This window comes from Bacillus rossius, chromosome 3 (assembly GCF_032445375.1).
Source record: "Bacillus rossius redtenbacheri isolate Brsri chromosome 3, Brsri_v3, whole genome shotgun sequence".
Classification (NCBI taxonomy): domain Eukaryota; kingdom Metazoa; phylum Arthropoda; class Insecta; order Phasmatodea; family Bacillidae; genus Bacillus; species Bacillus rossius.
Window position 1 is genome coordinate 52,982,764 of NC_086332.1, and position 17,537 is coordinate 53,000,300.

At 37.4% G+C, this 17,537-nt stretch overlaps 1 protein-coding gene across 9 annotated transcripts in view; it reads right to left on the reverse strand.

The window, feature by feature from the left end:
- The window catches only part of LOC134530695 (homeobox protein homothorax), a 689,928-nt gene extending 676,889 nt beyond the window's left edge, over positions 1–13,039 (reverse strand). For 8 of the 9 annotated variants that reach the window (XM_063365782.1, XM_063365781.1, XM_063365777.1 and 5 more), the window contains exon 1: positions 12,300–13,039. In XM_063365782.1, the coding sequence (XP_063221852.1) occupies positions 12,300–12,314 (15 nt within the window). In that variant the 5' untranslated portion in view covers positions 12,315–13,039. Of the gene's footprint in view, positions 1–12,015; positions 12,145–12,299 lie in introns of those variants that run through there. The other variant, XM_063365779.1, reaches the window with a different exon arrangement.
- Between the last annotated feature and the right edge of the window lie 4,498 nt (positions 13,040–17,537).

Consider the following 17,537-nt stretch of genomic DNA (forward strand, 5'->3'; position numbering starts at 1 on the left):
TTACGCTACTTACATAGTAATTGCACACACCCATTCCATTCATTCTGCACCCATAATTCTCCTTGGCATTTAATACAGGACCATCAATAAGCTGCAACAATTGCCATGTAATAAACTTAGCTTAAACATTTTATGCATACGGATCATTCTGTTGCTAGTGAAGAATTTTAACTACCTTGTAAACATATTTTAGAATTTTTTTATCGTGTCTGTTTTTTTTTAATGTGACTGAGAATTAGAAAACAGTAAAATCTCTTTCTTTACAGCAAAATAATAAAACTAAATAAGATTTTTTTTCGAATGAAATAAATCAACATTATTTAAATTTAAAATCATAAAAATGTTTAATTAGTATTTTTTTTTTCGCTTTACTTAGTTTTTTTTTTAAATTAACATTCCTTTGCGGTTAGAATAATTTGGTTTTTAAAACAAAATATTTTCTTTATAGCAACAGAAACTATTGTAATAGCACTTGCGAGTTCGCTTTTTTGTTTGCGGCAACATAATCTTTGAACAAGGCCATATCTGAAGAAAAAAAATTGGCATGTCTCTTAAACTTTTTATTTGTGGCAAAAAAAAAAGTCTGGTTTATAGCAAACAAGCCTCGAGACAACCAAGCGTGTACATTCTGAAGAGACTGCTGTGAGTAAAAGCAATCTGCGTATTTAAGGTTCGGCTTCATCGGCAATATTATTTTGCTATAATTTATAATTATTATAAAGTAATTTAAAAAAAATACTATAGCGGACATTCTGTGTACAGCCTGTTACCCAAGCTGTGGAGACCCAGGACATGAACGTCTAACGAGTGATGACGCATTTTTCCGACAAAAATTATAAATTATTAAAATTTAAATGGCTTAGTACAAATAACAAACATATAACATGTAGCATGCATTTGAAGACAATATTTTCTACAAAACCCAAAATACAATGACTTTATAGTGGAACACACGTACAAATTGTCCTAGACAAAAAAATTCCTCGAAAATGCAATAACTCAACATGGAAAGATAAGCCAAGACATAATTAGGTTAAACCTTCTCATAGTTACAAATAAAACATGTTTTAGTAACCACAGAATATTTTGTCAGTAGCTACATAAAGTACCAAATATTTTTGTTGTTACTAATGTTGTTCTAAGATTTTTTGTCGATACTACAAACGTAGGCCTACTAGTTTTACTTGACACTACAAAATAGTTTGTGTTGACATTATTGACAGCATATTTTGTTGTGGCCAAATAATTATTTTTCCTCCAGTGTCGTAACCAACAAAACTCTTATTATTGGGCGACTCCCTCTGAAAAACTACAAACGATATGTACAAGCTGCAGATTTATTAAGACAAAATAAGAAAACTTCTATACGACCTAGGGTCTGAAGTGCTTCCCAAGGCTGGTTTGAAGATGGCGCTGAACAAAATTTTTATTGTAAATAATAAATAACGTACTTAAGACTGAACATCATTTTTTTATGAATTTCTAAAATTATTACACATTTTGTTATTAATTTTATTATTTATTTTGTGGTTTATTAGTTTGGTGATTTTTCACATGCTTTTGGGAGTGTATTTAAATGAAATAATTTTTCCACAAAAAAATTGCGATGGTTGTAGAACTTCAACTAAACATAATAAATGTGCTTAATGTTCAATCTTAAATACTTTCTCAATTATTTACAAAAAAAAATGTTTTTCAGCTACAACTTCAAAAACGTATAGATACAATTTTTGGGAAGCATTACACAGTAAGTCGTATATGTTTTCAAGTTATTTTGTCGTGATGAACCTACAATAGAAATTTGTCGGTCTAATTTAGACTTAACCTGTATGTAGTAGAATAATAACAAAATCCATACAAGTATTAATAATATGCTGAAGGAATGGAAAGAAAAACGTGACATTAGATAGTAAACTAATAATACCACAAGCTTGTTCATTAATTTTGTAATATCGTTGAGTCTAGCCCGATACCACAAAATTCCAAGACGTCAGCTTCAACAAAACTGCCAAAAAAAAATTCTTCCTAATGGTCTATTTTGATTAATTCTTGTTTATGGTTAAGAAATGTGATTCGACAAATGGTTTTAGAGTTACGTACAGGACTTATCTTCCCAACAAAAGTCGCTCGCCAACTGAATTCCCAGCTGTAGTATTGTCACTGATCCGCATGCATCATGAAATATTCAGACACAGAAAATGTGGTTCTCTGCGTGTCACATGGTCGCGCGCAGGGTGGCTTCGCAAGTACATAGTGAGCTCCAAACCACGAGGTTGCCGACTCATAAACATGAGGGGCGGCAGGATGTGCAGGTTTTCGGAGCGCAAACCTTCCGTCTGTCATCACGACACGCTCATACTTGACACTTACAATCACTCCCAACTACCTTTCCCTGCGGATGCATTCTTAAACAAAATCCATTCTTCGGGTGTTGCATTTATATTACGTCGCGCCATGCCAAGCTCTCGGAAAAACCATTAAAACTTTTTAACGTTTTAATCAATACTCATTCATTGTAAAAAAATATCGATTGCATTTGTTTAGAAAAGTCGATGCATTCCAAATAAATGTGTTAACAAATTACAATGCAAGACTTACCCAAAGATTAAGAGCGATTGCAAAGCAGTTGACAAGCCAGTGTTTGCGAACGCGCATGTTTGCAATAAATAATTACGTGAGGTTTCCCGAGTAAAAATCGTTCGAGACTTGCTGTTGTAGAAGCGATGTGGATAGACAGTGCAACGCTAGTTGCCTTCACGGAACTAATTTTTTTTTGCATCATTGGACGATTGTGTTGGTCAGCGTAAATTCCATCACGTGACACGAAAATGCAGGTTGATGTGTATTTAAGGTACTAGTTGTAACGAAAATAGTTGTTTATGAGAAGTAGCTGCATATACAGAATCAACTTAAATATTAGTAGCTACAAAATTTTAATTCTGCTCTAAAAAAAAAAATCGTGCGGTGAACTGCACAAAACGGGACTAATATTTCAAGATCATCATTTTTTTTTCCAACCAATACTTAAAGCCTACACCAACGCAGAGTTACAATTTACTAAAGGAAAGTAATTGCTAACAAATCGGCGCAGTTTTATCATGACTACAAAATTAAAACTTTCGCGGGAAAATAGCTTCTAATATTTAAAAAATGCGAATTTTCTAAAACATGTTTCTTCTCTCTTTCCCTTAGTAACAATAATTCAACTCCATCGTACTAATGACTTATTTCTATAACAGTTCAACAACTTTTAAGTTCATTATTGAAACTAAACAGAACTAACTCCAATAAGAAATGTGGCCTATTCTACAATTCTGTTCATTTATGTGTTTAAAATTTTATCAGCCTTAGATAAATGTATATTTATATTATTTTTATTCTTAACTGTATTTTATACGGAATAAAGATATTTTTATAAATACACTAATAAAGTTATCAGAAAAAATATGGAATTGGAATCAATATGCTACAAATAAATATCCCAATCTAAAAGAATAACAACATGGTTATATATCCAAAAATATTTAGCAACTGACCATTCTCAGCCCTCAAATTCAATTTATACTCAGAAACAAACTACGATGATCTAAAATGTCTCCATTAAACTACAATAACTTAAAAAAAAGTAATTCCATTAATACAAGACAAGGACGTTTCCGATAGAGTTGGTGGTTTTATCTAAATTAAAAAAGTGTCTGATTGGTGCATAGATGATACCATTACACAGTGACTGTGAGAAACAAGACTTTACTGTAGGTAATACCTGCCTAATGCACAAACAACACTTACGAAAACAATAATGTTTTGAACAGTGTCTCTATTAATACCGAACAAACTTCCCACAACCCAGATGCTTAAGTTTAACGAACCGTTTTTATAAGCTGAGATTAATTAAGCCCTAATATTTTAAAGAAAAAGTGTAACACACGATCACTTTTGTTGAAGATATTGCAGAAATTTCTGATTTTTAATAAACTACATGTGAACAAAATAGGTAATAGCATTCTGCAAAAACCTTGAACCGCATTCAGCGATATCAACCACGAGCGCAGGGATTAAAGATACTTTATTTCGTTATCACTTTGAACAAGCAAGATGAAACTATCCTAACAGAGGCAGGCATATCAGTCAGATCAAAGCTGGAATCAACTCGGACTGGACGTGTGATTAAAACCAATTAAGGCCCAGGATCGACGCGTAAACAAGGGCAAAGTTTTCTTCCACGCAATAAAATTAAATTCTATCATAGCACAATAAAATAAATTACAAGTTGAAACAGCTACCTATACGTTATACTTACACAATAACAGGTATGAGCATTGCAATTATTTTTCCTTTAACGTTTTTATTTCAATCAGATTTTAGTATCGAGTACAATTTCGCTAAGAATTTTACCCTTCGTTCGGCTGCAGTTTTTTGATTATTTCACAACTATTTTCGTCCGGTCCGAGTGCGTCTTGCAAAGCCAGTATGACAGATGTAGAACACGCGTTTCGGCCAATTTATCGCTATCAAAAATACACTTTATGAACAAGAAATCGAATGCGACAACGACAAAGTCCATTATTTGAAAATTTGTATTTTACAAAAACAAAATTGAGCTATGCTTGGCAAAAAAATTTTCAACGAATACATTTCAATATTTACTTTCCATGATCCACATCAGCAAGTACAACAACAACCCTTTTGTATGTAATACCTAATTTACAGTGTCTTAATTGATGCACTTTCTAAAAAAATATTTTAAGTACTCAACATATGCCATTTTTTAAAATTTCTTTACATAGATTATCTCAACCAGTTGACTTAGTTTTCTCTCATACCTGACCACGCTTTCGGTACACGTCCGCAAAAGGCTGGTTGTTTTGGATGAATTAGGTTTACATATAAGAACATAAAAAATTTTAAAAATAAAATTTTTTTTTTTTTTCAGTTTGGCTATTTATAAACCTGGCTTTTTCTACTTTCCTAGTGGAGTGAAAATTCTGGACAACTTAAAATTTTAATATTGTAAGCATCAATACCCACGTTTAATTGAACTAATATAATTAATGTTACTTTTTTTTTTTTAAATCACTGTAGTTCATAGCTATTTCAAAAGATCCAATGCACGAGACTTTAAGGATTTGCTAAGACCCCAACGTGTTGCTGATTTCTCCAAGCCCGATATCGCGAAGAACAAGCGAGGAACGGGAATGCAAGCGCAGGTCCGAGTCTTCGTGAACCGGCGCGCGGAGCTTGACTCGTATCAGTCCGCGTCCACGTCACACGCGCGCGCTGTTGGCCGACGAGTCCACGAGTAAACAGCAGATTAGGGCTTCGTCCTCCGAGCGGGTCGCCAGCTACCCCGCCCGGCAAACAACGCGCCCGCCGCCACTACGGCATTCTTTCAGGGGGGAAAAAACACCTAGATATTTTACGTAAATACCGTGCACACGCCGGAAGGCACGCAGTGCATTGAAATGGGCATTTAATCTCTTTCCAATGCAAGATGTCTTGTTTCGGTGAGATCTGTTGCTCGATACACGCCATAGAGCACAGCATTTTAGACACAATTTTGTAATGTATTGAAAAATAAATTAAGGTATCTAAAACATTGTAGTTCGTAAAGTAAAATTTGGAATGAGAATTTTGGAAATAAATTTTCCTGTTGTATTTGATCAAGCATCATCTGATAAAATCATTTTTTTTTTAATGCTACGGAGTTGTAATTGAAAGACGCCATCTTTGTTTCAACTGTTTCATCAACAATTTTTTTATCATTTTATATTAAAACTTAATAGTGACAGACTGTTCAAGATAGAGTCTCCTGTGAAATAATATGGTGTTTAGCATTGAATATTTTTTTTTATAAGAATGACTACTTCTGTAATAATACTGTCAAAAGACATCATAAATGGTCTTAGAAAAATCTAAAAACATAGTAAAAATAAAAAGTATTAAATTTTTTTTTAGTTAAAGATGGTATACAAAATAAAATGTTGAATGTTTAACCAGCCGGCTACTATCAATCTGGCAACATTAATCGTCATTTACTCTGTATGTAGCATATTGCAAACTAATCGTGAGACAAACTATATAGTGAGAGTTGTTCGCTATAGCCTGTGCTTGTTACGTTAATTTAAAGCAAACCGCCGTGAAAATGACAATACGGACGTTTACCTTGCTAGTACTTCATTTGAAACTCAGACGTAAAGCTCTAAATTCTTAGTTTAAAAAAAAAGTACCGCAGCCTTAAATAGCGATCTTTCCACACAGTCAGATCAAGCTATACCAGACCACTTGAAGTAGAAACTTATTCAGCTTAAATACCTATGTCCCGCAATGATGCCTTTCTAGCAGACGGCACGATAATACAAGAGGTACGCTATTGTAAGAAATCATCGAACAGTGCGTCGATCGCGGAACAACCCACGCCGATGCTGGGATGTCTCACTCAGCAGGGCTTCCCACGGAGAGGATGTTACAAGGTCACAGTGCGCTCCGAAAGAACTACATGTGCTTTACGTGCCGACTCGACGCGCTCGTACATTAAACATGAGGCATGTCGGGGCGCGCGAACCGTCCCCTCCGCGCAAAGCCTTTCAGCCGAAGACAAACTTATTGTCCTGACACTGTAGTATATACCTACCTATGTATTTATAACAACTGAATTTATACTTAAAAAAAAACTTAAATGATATCAAACATCCGGTAAAATCTTCTTTCACTATTTTAGCCGGCTTACACAGATTTTATTTACCTTTACTTGTACATTTGTGATTTTTACTAAAAAAATTTAGTTGATCTTACGAGAAATTGTGGCAATCCCGCTAACATTCTAAATATGAAAGAAATTGTAAAAAGGGGTTTCCAAATGATAAACATTAATTTGTAACATTAAAATTACATGTAATTACGAAATAACACAAAAAAACCGCAAAAAAAAAATAAAATTACGAATCAGCGGTTTTAGTCGCCAAAAATCGTTCTCATGGCCCTCTGTACGAAAACCCCAACTACATGTCCGCCGAAAAGCTTTAATTTTAAGTTTTTAATTGCAAATCGTGTTCACGATTATTAAAGCCAGAATTATTACAATTTACTTTCTTATAATATACCTAAGCAGACGGCGACCGTGTTAATGAGTTCGTTTGTTTGGATGGGATATTTTACGTATACATACCTACTATGCTATTGAATATAATATTGGTTCGTCAACTAAGTTACCTACTTTATTTAAATATTCATCAAGTTAAGCTAATATCGAAAACAATGATTATGCTTGTTTTGGACGCTTTAAAGCTAGTAAAAAAACTCAAAAATTCATGTGTTAATGACAAAACAAAAATTTTAGTTGAAAGACCATTTTGTACAACATGATTAGTTTTTCAAAAATATTTCATAATTTTTTTTAACTATTGTAACTTCGAATGGTTTTTTATACATGCAAATCTTATGTTTCTTCGCCAAAATCTGCAGTGCTAGTCAATGGTAGTCAAAATAATTAAAAAAAAAAAAAAACCTAAACATATATTTTTAATCACTTTACATAAATTGCCACGAAATATTTATACAGTAAACTAAAACACACTATTCTACTGTTTGTTTGAATTTACATTATTGTTTTTTTTTTTTTTTTAGATTTTGTCGATTGTGAACGATTGAATTATGCTTTTGTTACCTACTATTCAATTTCCAGATTGCAATATATTTTCTTTAATTTCGTTATAAATTGTTGTACCTAAATGATTGATTCTAGTTACGAAATGTAAAATTAGGGGTTTGTTTACAATCTAAAAAATTACTGTAATATTACAGTTTATTAAAGTACAGCTTTATCAAATAAACTAGTATCATCTGAAATTAATAAACACGTGAAGAAATATAATATGCTTTTCTTATTGGAGGCAGCCTAATGAACGCTATAAGTAATAATGTAATCTTAAATTTTTTTAACCATTCTAGGAACGCATTATCTTTAAACGTTAGTTTCAACTTATCTAAGAAGTGCTGTAGTGTAGCCAATGACAAAAAAAAACAGAAACATTTATTTAAATTCATAACTCTTCAAAGATAAAAAAAGATGTGAACAAATTCAAAACATTGTAGTAAAATTAAATCTTCGTCTAAAAGCCTTAGAACGAGTTAAACGAAACGATTAAAGGCTACTTTGCTAACTGCCATCACTTTAAAATCCCTAGCTGTGCGTCGTAAAAATAATCTTCTAGGGTCGAACAGGCGTCGATGTTTACGTTAGCACTTCATAAACCCATGTTCGCATGCACCTAACACAAAGAACACCAAAAAAAAGAGTGCTTCGAGCAACGACTACAAATGCAATAACAACACAATGTTTTCCGGTCGCCGTGGAGTTGTTGGAAATTAATGCGCAGAGACGACACCACGCACACGTAGCTGAGAGTTCCACGCGTTGTTCACTAAATTTCGAAAGCCAGTACACTAACTGCGTACAGCACAGACCTGGCCTTGTCTCGTCCAATCAACACTCGACAAGCGTCTTTAGCGAACAGACTACCTGTTCAGAGACAATGTTTTCTCTCAGTAAGAGCGAGTTTAACTACACACTTAATAGTTAACCACCAAATAATTAACGATTCAGTTACAACCCACGCGATGGAAATAAAGACCACGGTTAGCCAGCCTGTCTACATCAACACGTTTAAAACATTCAAATTCGGAGAAGAACGTAGTATTTCGATAAAATTATTATTTTTATGCCGGGACGCGATTTTAAACAGTCTTCAGAAGTGTTTGACCAACGCTTGTCGGCTAACAAATTACTTTTGCTTAAAAGTCTTTAAAGTACAATACACTGATGTATTTAATTTTTAATTCCAAACAAAATATCGGGTCACTTAATTTAAAAAAATTAATTTCACGAAATACTTTAACAAACGAATAAGCCTAAGTGGTATCGAAACTCTTGCACCCATCTTCATTATTCAGGTGATGTAATCCTCGAATTACTTTGTTTACGTAAATACAGCTTATGACTGACTTTCAAGTTTATTTTGCAAATCAAAACATTACTAGCTTCAAAAACAACCTGTCGCTTATATCGTTAGGTAAATAAGCGTTAAACTTTTGGTTTAATACTACATACTTATTAACTTCTAAATATTTATTGCATTATCTGTAACGGCACTTGGTATAAATATGACACCTATTTGTACAGAACTCGCAATAAATTACAAATGTTTTAATTTATGAATAAACTTCCGAAGAAAACTTTTTTGTTGTGAATAACAATTGTGTCAAATTACACCGTAATATTTAAGTTCAAATCATCTAGTTCTGTCTGAAACTTATATTAAGATGTACCTATGGGTTAAAAGCAACTGGAATTTAAATAAAAATAAACACTTAATCATCCGAAAGGTTATATAATTCTTTTGTCATATATACTTCATTATGTTTGCCGATTTTATTATTTTTCTTTATCAATATTATTACGGATAGGCTAATATTACCCGACATTAACGTGAAAAATATTATGCTCAATTCTCTGGATCATAATAATTTCTATTGAATATCATAATTGTTTTCTTCACCCCAATAACTGTTGTGAGGATTCGTAAACATGACATCGAAAAACCTAACCAATAGTGAAAGTTATAAAGGTTTAGTAATGCTATAATAAATTAATTACCTAGTTATTGCGTACTCCCTGCACTCCCAAGTTAGAAAAAATACCATACTTCTAAAATAGCGTGGATACATTTTTATGAAAGAAAATAACTGTAATTATATACTTGAAAGTTATTGTAACAAATCAGTAAATATTATCGGTTTAAGTTAAAGTTTGTTTTCTTTTCTTTTCGAGCTTTTCTAATATGAATGCTTATTTATGACTGACCATCTGATAAACTTATTATAAACGCCGAACCGATTAAGTCAAAGTGCGTGGTTATAAACGCGCTTAGTCGTAAATTTAGCTTTAACTTGGACCGTGGGAGGATTGCAGGTAGTGAAAAAAAATTGTATAATTTTTTATGACGTGCAACAGAGTTCGCACAACTGACAAAATTTAAGTTGATTACACGGACTAGGGGAATAATTTGTAACAGAAAAATATTATTACACAAATACCGTAGTTCTTTAAACACGTCACCTAATACGCATAGATATAGAATACGTTATGATATATACAGACACTAGCAGTGTTTACATTTTTGTATCCTAGCGGTATACCGATAAAATTATAGCCGCACTAAAATTACACGCACGCAATTAGCCGTAGGCTATTTAATTTTTTAAAAGTTATGCAGCATCCTTCTACTTCTGATTATCCATGTATATCCTAGGTATACGATGTCCTAAATGAAAGCACGAATAATGTGGTGATACCTGCATTTCGCCTAAAACTTCCTTCTCCTAAATTGAATTCAGGTTATAATATAATTGTCCCAAAATATTTCTGAAAAATGTTTTACAAGTTCTAGTTAAAGCTGTTGTGAGCTTACATTAAGCCTAGGTAGATTATGAAATGCATTCACTATGCTAATTTTTCAGAGAGATTAGAATATTTCCGTTTTAAATTACAGTTAACAGGTGGTGTCAAACACATAGGGCCTACTAGGAAATAACGTGATAATAAAACATATCCTAATAGAAATTACTATGAAGAAATGTTTATCTTCATATTAATTAAAATTTTATTTATTTATAATAATTAGTACATTAAAGAACGCACATTTATTTGGTTCTACAAATAATATTTATTTAAGCAATGTTTGACGCAAAATGTTGCACAAAGTTTACCCAGTTTATTAGATCGTAATTATGTAAATTAAAACTCGTTCGCATTTTTTAATACCTATCATTTAGTTGGAAAGTGATTTAACAATGTTCTTGCAAAGTGCAATGGTTTTTATATTTGTAATACTATAAAAGGAAATCAAACTTCCCTTAATGATTTATACATTATTATTAGTCTAGTTGACTTAATTATTTATACCTGCTCCGATTAAGTGTAAAATAAAAAACTTAGGCGTAAGCGATGTCTATAACAGTTATATACTATGCCAAGAAAATTGTATTTTTTTTACCAAAGTTAATATTAGACGCACGAAAATGAAACAAGGAATTTCACTATGGTATACTGAGTGGTCCTACTTTCCTAAGGAACTAAAATAGGTCACAGTTTATACTTATAGGATCAAGTTATGTGTAGGCTATTTTTTTTGCTAAGATATTTCTTGAGATCACTTAATAGTTCGTAGTAAACAACGCAGGCCTATACGTGAAATTTACATGACGCTACCGATAAAAATTAAGTTTCTAAAATGTTGTTCGAACATATAATTGATACGCCATAATAAAATTATAACAGGATTTTTTAAAACTAAATAGGCTAACATTTCCTACTGTACGGAAATTTCGTTGTATAGAAATCACAAACTAACCTGACAGTAAAAAATTTACAATCACGAGTCATGGAAAGACCAAATATCCGTGTTTTTTTTACTTCAGAGTTCAGATCTGTGAAAAAATACAGTCTGAAAACTATCTCAAATTCAAGGGAAATATCTAACTAGTCAAAAAACCACCTTGTAATTTACTTTCGGAAGATATTAATATTTAGGCCTAATTTTTAGGTCAGCACCACGTAGGAGCTATGAAACGAAAAATGGATATTTCTGAGTAAAAATTAAAATGCCTGATATTTCATTATTTTTGTACCTCATTTCACACGTTATTACTAAACATAACATCGTGTTTCTGAGACCTTAATGTGATCACTGGACATTTTTGTATCCGTGTTTGCGCGTCGCTCGGTCGCTACTCTACACATTAACCGGAGCTACTTCTGGGCAGTTTCCTAACTCGCAGCTGCCTCACATCGAAGTTGCAGACGCACTAGCACGCCACGTCGTCAGTCCTACATGCGCCCCGAGGATTGACCAATAGCAACAACATCGGATGTAGGCTCGGCTCTTCACCACCGCGTTGCGCGGGCACGTTCAGTTTTATTTGTGTCTAATTATCGAGGGGGACAGGCGACTAACTCACTCGGAAGCCAGGCTACCATGCACGGCGGGCGAGGGCGGCGCCGGCGGGAGACTGAGGCTCGGCCGGCAGAGGCGCCAGCAGCCGGTCGGGGCCCCCAACTTTTCCAACATGGCCGCTGCTCGCAACATTCATTACGGCGGGCCTGATTGATGGTGACGGCCCGGGAGAAACACACACACACAGCACCCGCCCGGCTGAGACGCAGGGGTACGCCCCCACCCACCCTCCCCCGCGCCAACCCCTCTGTGGTCCCTGCGCGCGCACGGGAGAGGAGGACGACTTACCCTTGGCTGAGCCATGAATGCCCTGCCGAGGTGGACGAGCTGCTGGGTCGCCGTTCTTGCTGCACTGACACACTGCGAGCACCCTCCGGCCGGGTGTCAACAACACCCCACACACACACCGCCCACCCCCGCCGAACAGCAACAACAACAACCAGTACGCAGTCCCGTCGAGCACACACTTGGCCGCGCCAGGGGGGGCGGCGCGCTTCACCGGGGCTGGCGGCTGCCGTCGACCCGTTGCCCGGGGCTCGCGGCCTGGTCCATCGGCGAATCACGTGGCGAGCGGCGGCGCGCGGCCCGGCCTCATGGCGAGCCCTCGCTGCTGCAGCTCCGACACTCACACGCGCGCAGCACAGTCGCGGGGAACTACCGACCACGAACTAACAAAAAAAAAATATATCCGAGCACGGAGGGGTGGGGCGAGCTTTTATGTTTTAAAAAATTCACACGCACAAGTACACGCGGCGGGTCCGAAACTCTGGCGACTGTTGTTCTTCGGGTTGTTGTGCTCTTGCGGCGATTCTGGTGCGCGGGCTTCCGGGCCGCCTGGCGTACACACACATATAGCCGAGGCTCAACCCCGCGATGGGAAAAAAAATGGGAGCTCCAACTGCGGGGGTGTGTTTTTTTTCCCCCGCCGGGGAAGGGAAAGAGAAGGCGAAGGGCCTCCCCGACCAGTCTCGCGCGAGGAGCAGAGCGACGGGGACCCCGAGAGAACCTACGCGCTCCGCAGTCGTCTGTGAACTGTCAATCACTGCGCTCTGGCGGGGGGAAGGGACGGCGCGGAGATGGACGTCGCGCGAGGGAGAGGGAAGGCGGAGTAGGGGAGGTGCCCAGACTGCTCGGAGAGGGGAGAGAGGGCCGTCATGTGTCAGACCGCGCGGAGCGCCTGCCCCCTTTTACCCCCACCACTCCTACCCCGCCGCGCGGGGGGAGGGGCCGACACGCGGAGGAGGGGCCCGCGTCGCCCTCCCGCCGTGGAAGACAGGATAGTGCGCAGCTCGGGCCCCGCCCCTCGCGATGTAAACAGTCGGGAGACGGAGCGACGTCACTGGCGGGATGCCTTTCGTGTGGCCCCGGCCGGCGTCGGGAGGGCGGGTCGCTGTCTCTCCTCCCCTCTCCTCGAAAAAAGGGGTCTTCCGTCTTTCTTTCGCCGCCGCCGCCAACTTCGGGGGAGTTGACGCGAGCGCCGCGCTGTGACGGATCGCACGAACCAACACCAGCAAGCCATTTTCCCCGCCCGAGCGCTGCGCCCGGCGCCGCACGTCGCGATGCGCCGCAGTCCTCCAGACAAGTGCAACTGCCGTTCGTCATCTTCCCCGCTTCAAGAGGAGCTCGCCTTAAAGACACATAACAAAACTCAGAATCCCAATAATTAAAAAAAAAAAAAAAAAAATCTTGCCACACGAGTTTTCCTACATTTTCATCTCATTCTTATAAATAATTCTTCAAAAATCAAAGACCACATTTCGATTTTAATCATAGGTATTCTTTTGTCATTATCGTAGTAAAAATATGGTCAAATCACCTCAAATAAAACAAATTAAATACTTTTTATAACAAAAATTTCGCAGTGTGAAACTTAGAAATAATTTAGGCTATAAATATATATGGAAGTGGTTATTATGTAAGGATATGACCTTATATTTACTAGGGTTTTCAAAAACACTTTTTAAAAACGTTGGTTTTCCATCAAATAATAGGCCTAATTAAAAATTAATAAAAGTAATAAAATTGAGGTAGGTACTAAAATTGTCATGATTTTGCTGCGTTCAGTTGTTCGAATTATCCGACGTTTCGCTGCACATTGCTGTCAGGGTGCCAATTACCATTTTTATGACAATAAATAATTTAGTACTACTAGCCTTTATTTCCTTTCATTCATAAGTAGGTAGGCCAATACAAACATTTACGGTGTAATCATTTAAAAAAAATTTTAGTCTCACTAAATTTATTTTCAGCATTAGCCTAAATGATTTTTTTATATGTTCACCTTACGATTCACTCGCATTCTAAAATAAGAACGAGGTCACATAGGTATAGCTTACAAGGAATACCTACAAGGCTTTAACAAACCCAATTTTTCCAGTGCGTTTTATTAATTTTAAGCTATCAATATTTCATTCAGAAGGACTGTTTTTTATAGTTAGTTTCTGGTTTGTGGAAACCATTATTAAAATGTGAACTTTTCAGGTACGTAAAATTATGCTAGGAATTTTATTGCTAAAATTGTTTCTCCCGAGGCTAAAAAACTAATATATAGTGTTCCACTAAAATAAAAGCCTACAGTCTCAGTCGATATGCTCGAAAGTTCCCAGAGATTAAATAGTATTAGGTAACTATAATTAATATCAAAACTCTTCAAACCTCCACAGCTTAGGATAAATGAAACGGTACATGCTAAAAGGGACTCAGTTCAAGCAACCCCTTTAGAGTAGCCAACGTTAGGCCTTTCCGTAGCTATTATTAGCTTACCCGTACGTGTAACTCAATCCTTTTTAGCAAAGATAGTTGAAGCTATCCTATAACATGCGATTTTCATGCTTAACTCACTTTGCCATTTTTTTTGCAACTGAGGCCCTTTTAGCATGTTCCAATTATTTAATAACCACAATTAATAATTATGGCTAACAAAATATATAATCCTATTGAAAAGAAAGTCATTGATGCGCTTTGTATGTAGATATATACCTAGACAGACCACAAAATCTGTAGTTGCCTATAACATTTAATTAAAAAATAAACATGTTTAAAAAATTGTTTTAAAAGCCGTCAAAAGTGTTTTATTGCGTGACCGTGATATTTTGAAAATATACTTATTTTAACATTATATTATGGACATACCCATGCCATCTCTGTTTTATGCTCGTTATAATTTAAAAAAAAAACTCGTTAAATGACAACAAATAAGTATGAATACAAAACATATGGATAAACAAGCCAGGAATTTATTCATAAAAAATGACGGCACGAGGAACACGGTAGGCTGGCAACGACGAGACCTTGCAACCAAACCAGTGGATACAGAAAAACAACTCCAAACAACAAGGATGCAGACGAACCCACTGATGAAATTAAACGGATAATCAGGACGACACAACGAAGACTGCACGGACGAACACAGCAAACTTTTTGGACCTACGCCACCCCTGGTTTATGCTGGTTCACACGATGCGGCAATGGCGTATGTCCAAGATGTTATTTTATTTTAATTTTTCTTGACCAGCTGTGCATTAAAACTTTGTATCATTGTCTGGGTTTCGTGGGTGGCTGGGTTTATTTCAGGCACATGTCTACTGTCGTTCAGTGCGGAAGCAAATGCGTTCTGAGTGGCCCAGCCAAATAGGGCAAGGGCTTCTCTTACAGACGGCCGCCAATTACGAGAAAACCATCTCTAGCGCAGGCAAACCATATTGCAGTCTAATGGCGATCAGATTTTTTAGCGAAAAAAAAAAATTGTTTGCTTAAATTGTTTAATTACTTAATCCATTTCATTCCTCATTTTGATTACTGGCAAGAGTAAACATGTAATTAATTAATTAAAATTGGTTGTTTGTAAATTCTGTTTACGGACGATAGTTTAACGTGACAACGTCATAACAAAACATTGATGAAATGATTGCATACTTTTATGAATAATATTGAATCATTTTTAATTGAATTATCACTATTTTGTATGGATACAAAGAAGTAGTGAATAGAAAACTACAATTTAATAGATAAATTTACTTTTATTTGCACTCACTAATTCAAATATGTTTATTACTTTAACGAAGAGATTATTTTAACTATAACTTTTATACATGTTTGCTATTTAACTTCTTCCAATCTGTGTTATTCTGTTAAGGATAGGTCGATGATAAGAAAAGTTGGAAACGAATGGGAGTGTTTCAAGTTTAATGTGCCTCGAAAAAGTCAAATCGATGGTTGTTCCAATCGAGTGGAAGAGAGATAGATGCGGCGCAAGCGTACAATGGGCGTAACGGGACACAAAGTAACGGGACAATTTGCGTAACGGGACAATGTGCGTGACGGGACACTTTTTCGGGCGTGCAGCCGGCGTTCATCGATTTATTAGACGTTGTCACGTCAAAAGTCCAAGCCCTTGCAGTTAAATGGAACTTCCCAACTGCAGGAGTGATCGAAATAACGCGCATGCTTGTTTCCCCCGCGGGAGACGGACGGCCGCTCGGCGGGAAAAGGCGCGCGGACAGTGGGTCACTCGGCCGGCCTGGCGCGCGTCCAGCCTCTTGGGCGCACTCCGGCGGCAGCCACGCGTGTCGCCCCGGGAACGGCCCGCGCGGCTCCGATCAGGATCGATCACGGCGGTCGACGTGCCAAGTGCGGTCGATCAATCGATCGATCAGCCCGCGGCGGCCGGTCACTTCTTCGCCCGTGCACCCCAGCAGCGCCAAAACCCCGCTAAATTAAACTGGTCGCCACGCCGCGCGCCTTGCGAGTGCAACTTCACACCTCAATAATCCACTGCAACGATAAAAAATTATATATATAGTTGAAAATTTGTTTTACCATAAAATTAATTAATAATACACTAAACGCCATCGTGCCTACGGACTGTACTGCCTGGGAGCCGGCGTGAGTGTGTTTGTCGCCGTGTTTCTAGCGAGGAGCGGCGGGCAGAAGGACGAGTGTGTCGCAGTGCCAGCGACGTAACGAAAAATGCAGCACTTTAGCGTCGCTGCACTAACAAGCGTGCCCAAAAGTAAGGAGTAAAGTGCTCAACACTCCTCCTGAATGTTGCATTTTTCGTTACACTCTAATGAGTCATTTGTCTTAAGTTATCATTTCGGCTGTAAAGATGCTTAATTTCAATAACATCTCATAAACGCCTTTTTTTTCTACCACACTCAGGTGGAAGTAGGCTCACCCAAATTCTAAGTATACATCATTAATATAGGGGGGGGGGGGGGGGAAAGGTGGCATTTCGTTGCCTAGGAATGTTCACGGGCCCATGTTTCGATGCGGGCAAAGCAGGGACCACGAGATTCGTCGTCGCTGAGATGAGAATACCTGTACCTAGTTCGTGGCACGCTTTCTGCGGTGTTGATTGAGCAAGCAGTTTAGTCTAAGCCGTGATCATATAGATAGGTCTGGCTAAAACTTACCTTCATTCCCCTTCTGCTTAGTGAAGCTCGCGGCCGCCTGCGAACCTTCGGCGCTGGTAGTAGTTCAACCCGGTCTTAATATCATGTTTAATATGAGTTTAGTACAAAAATG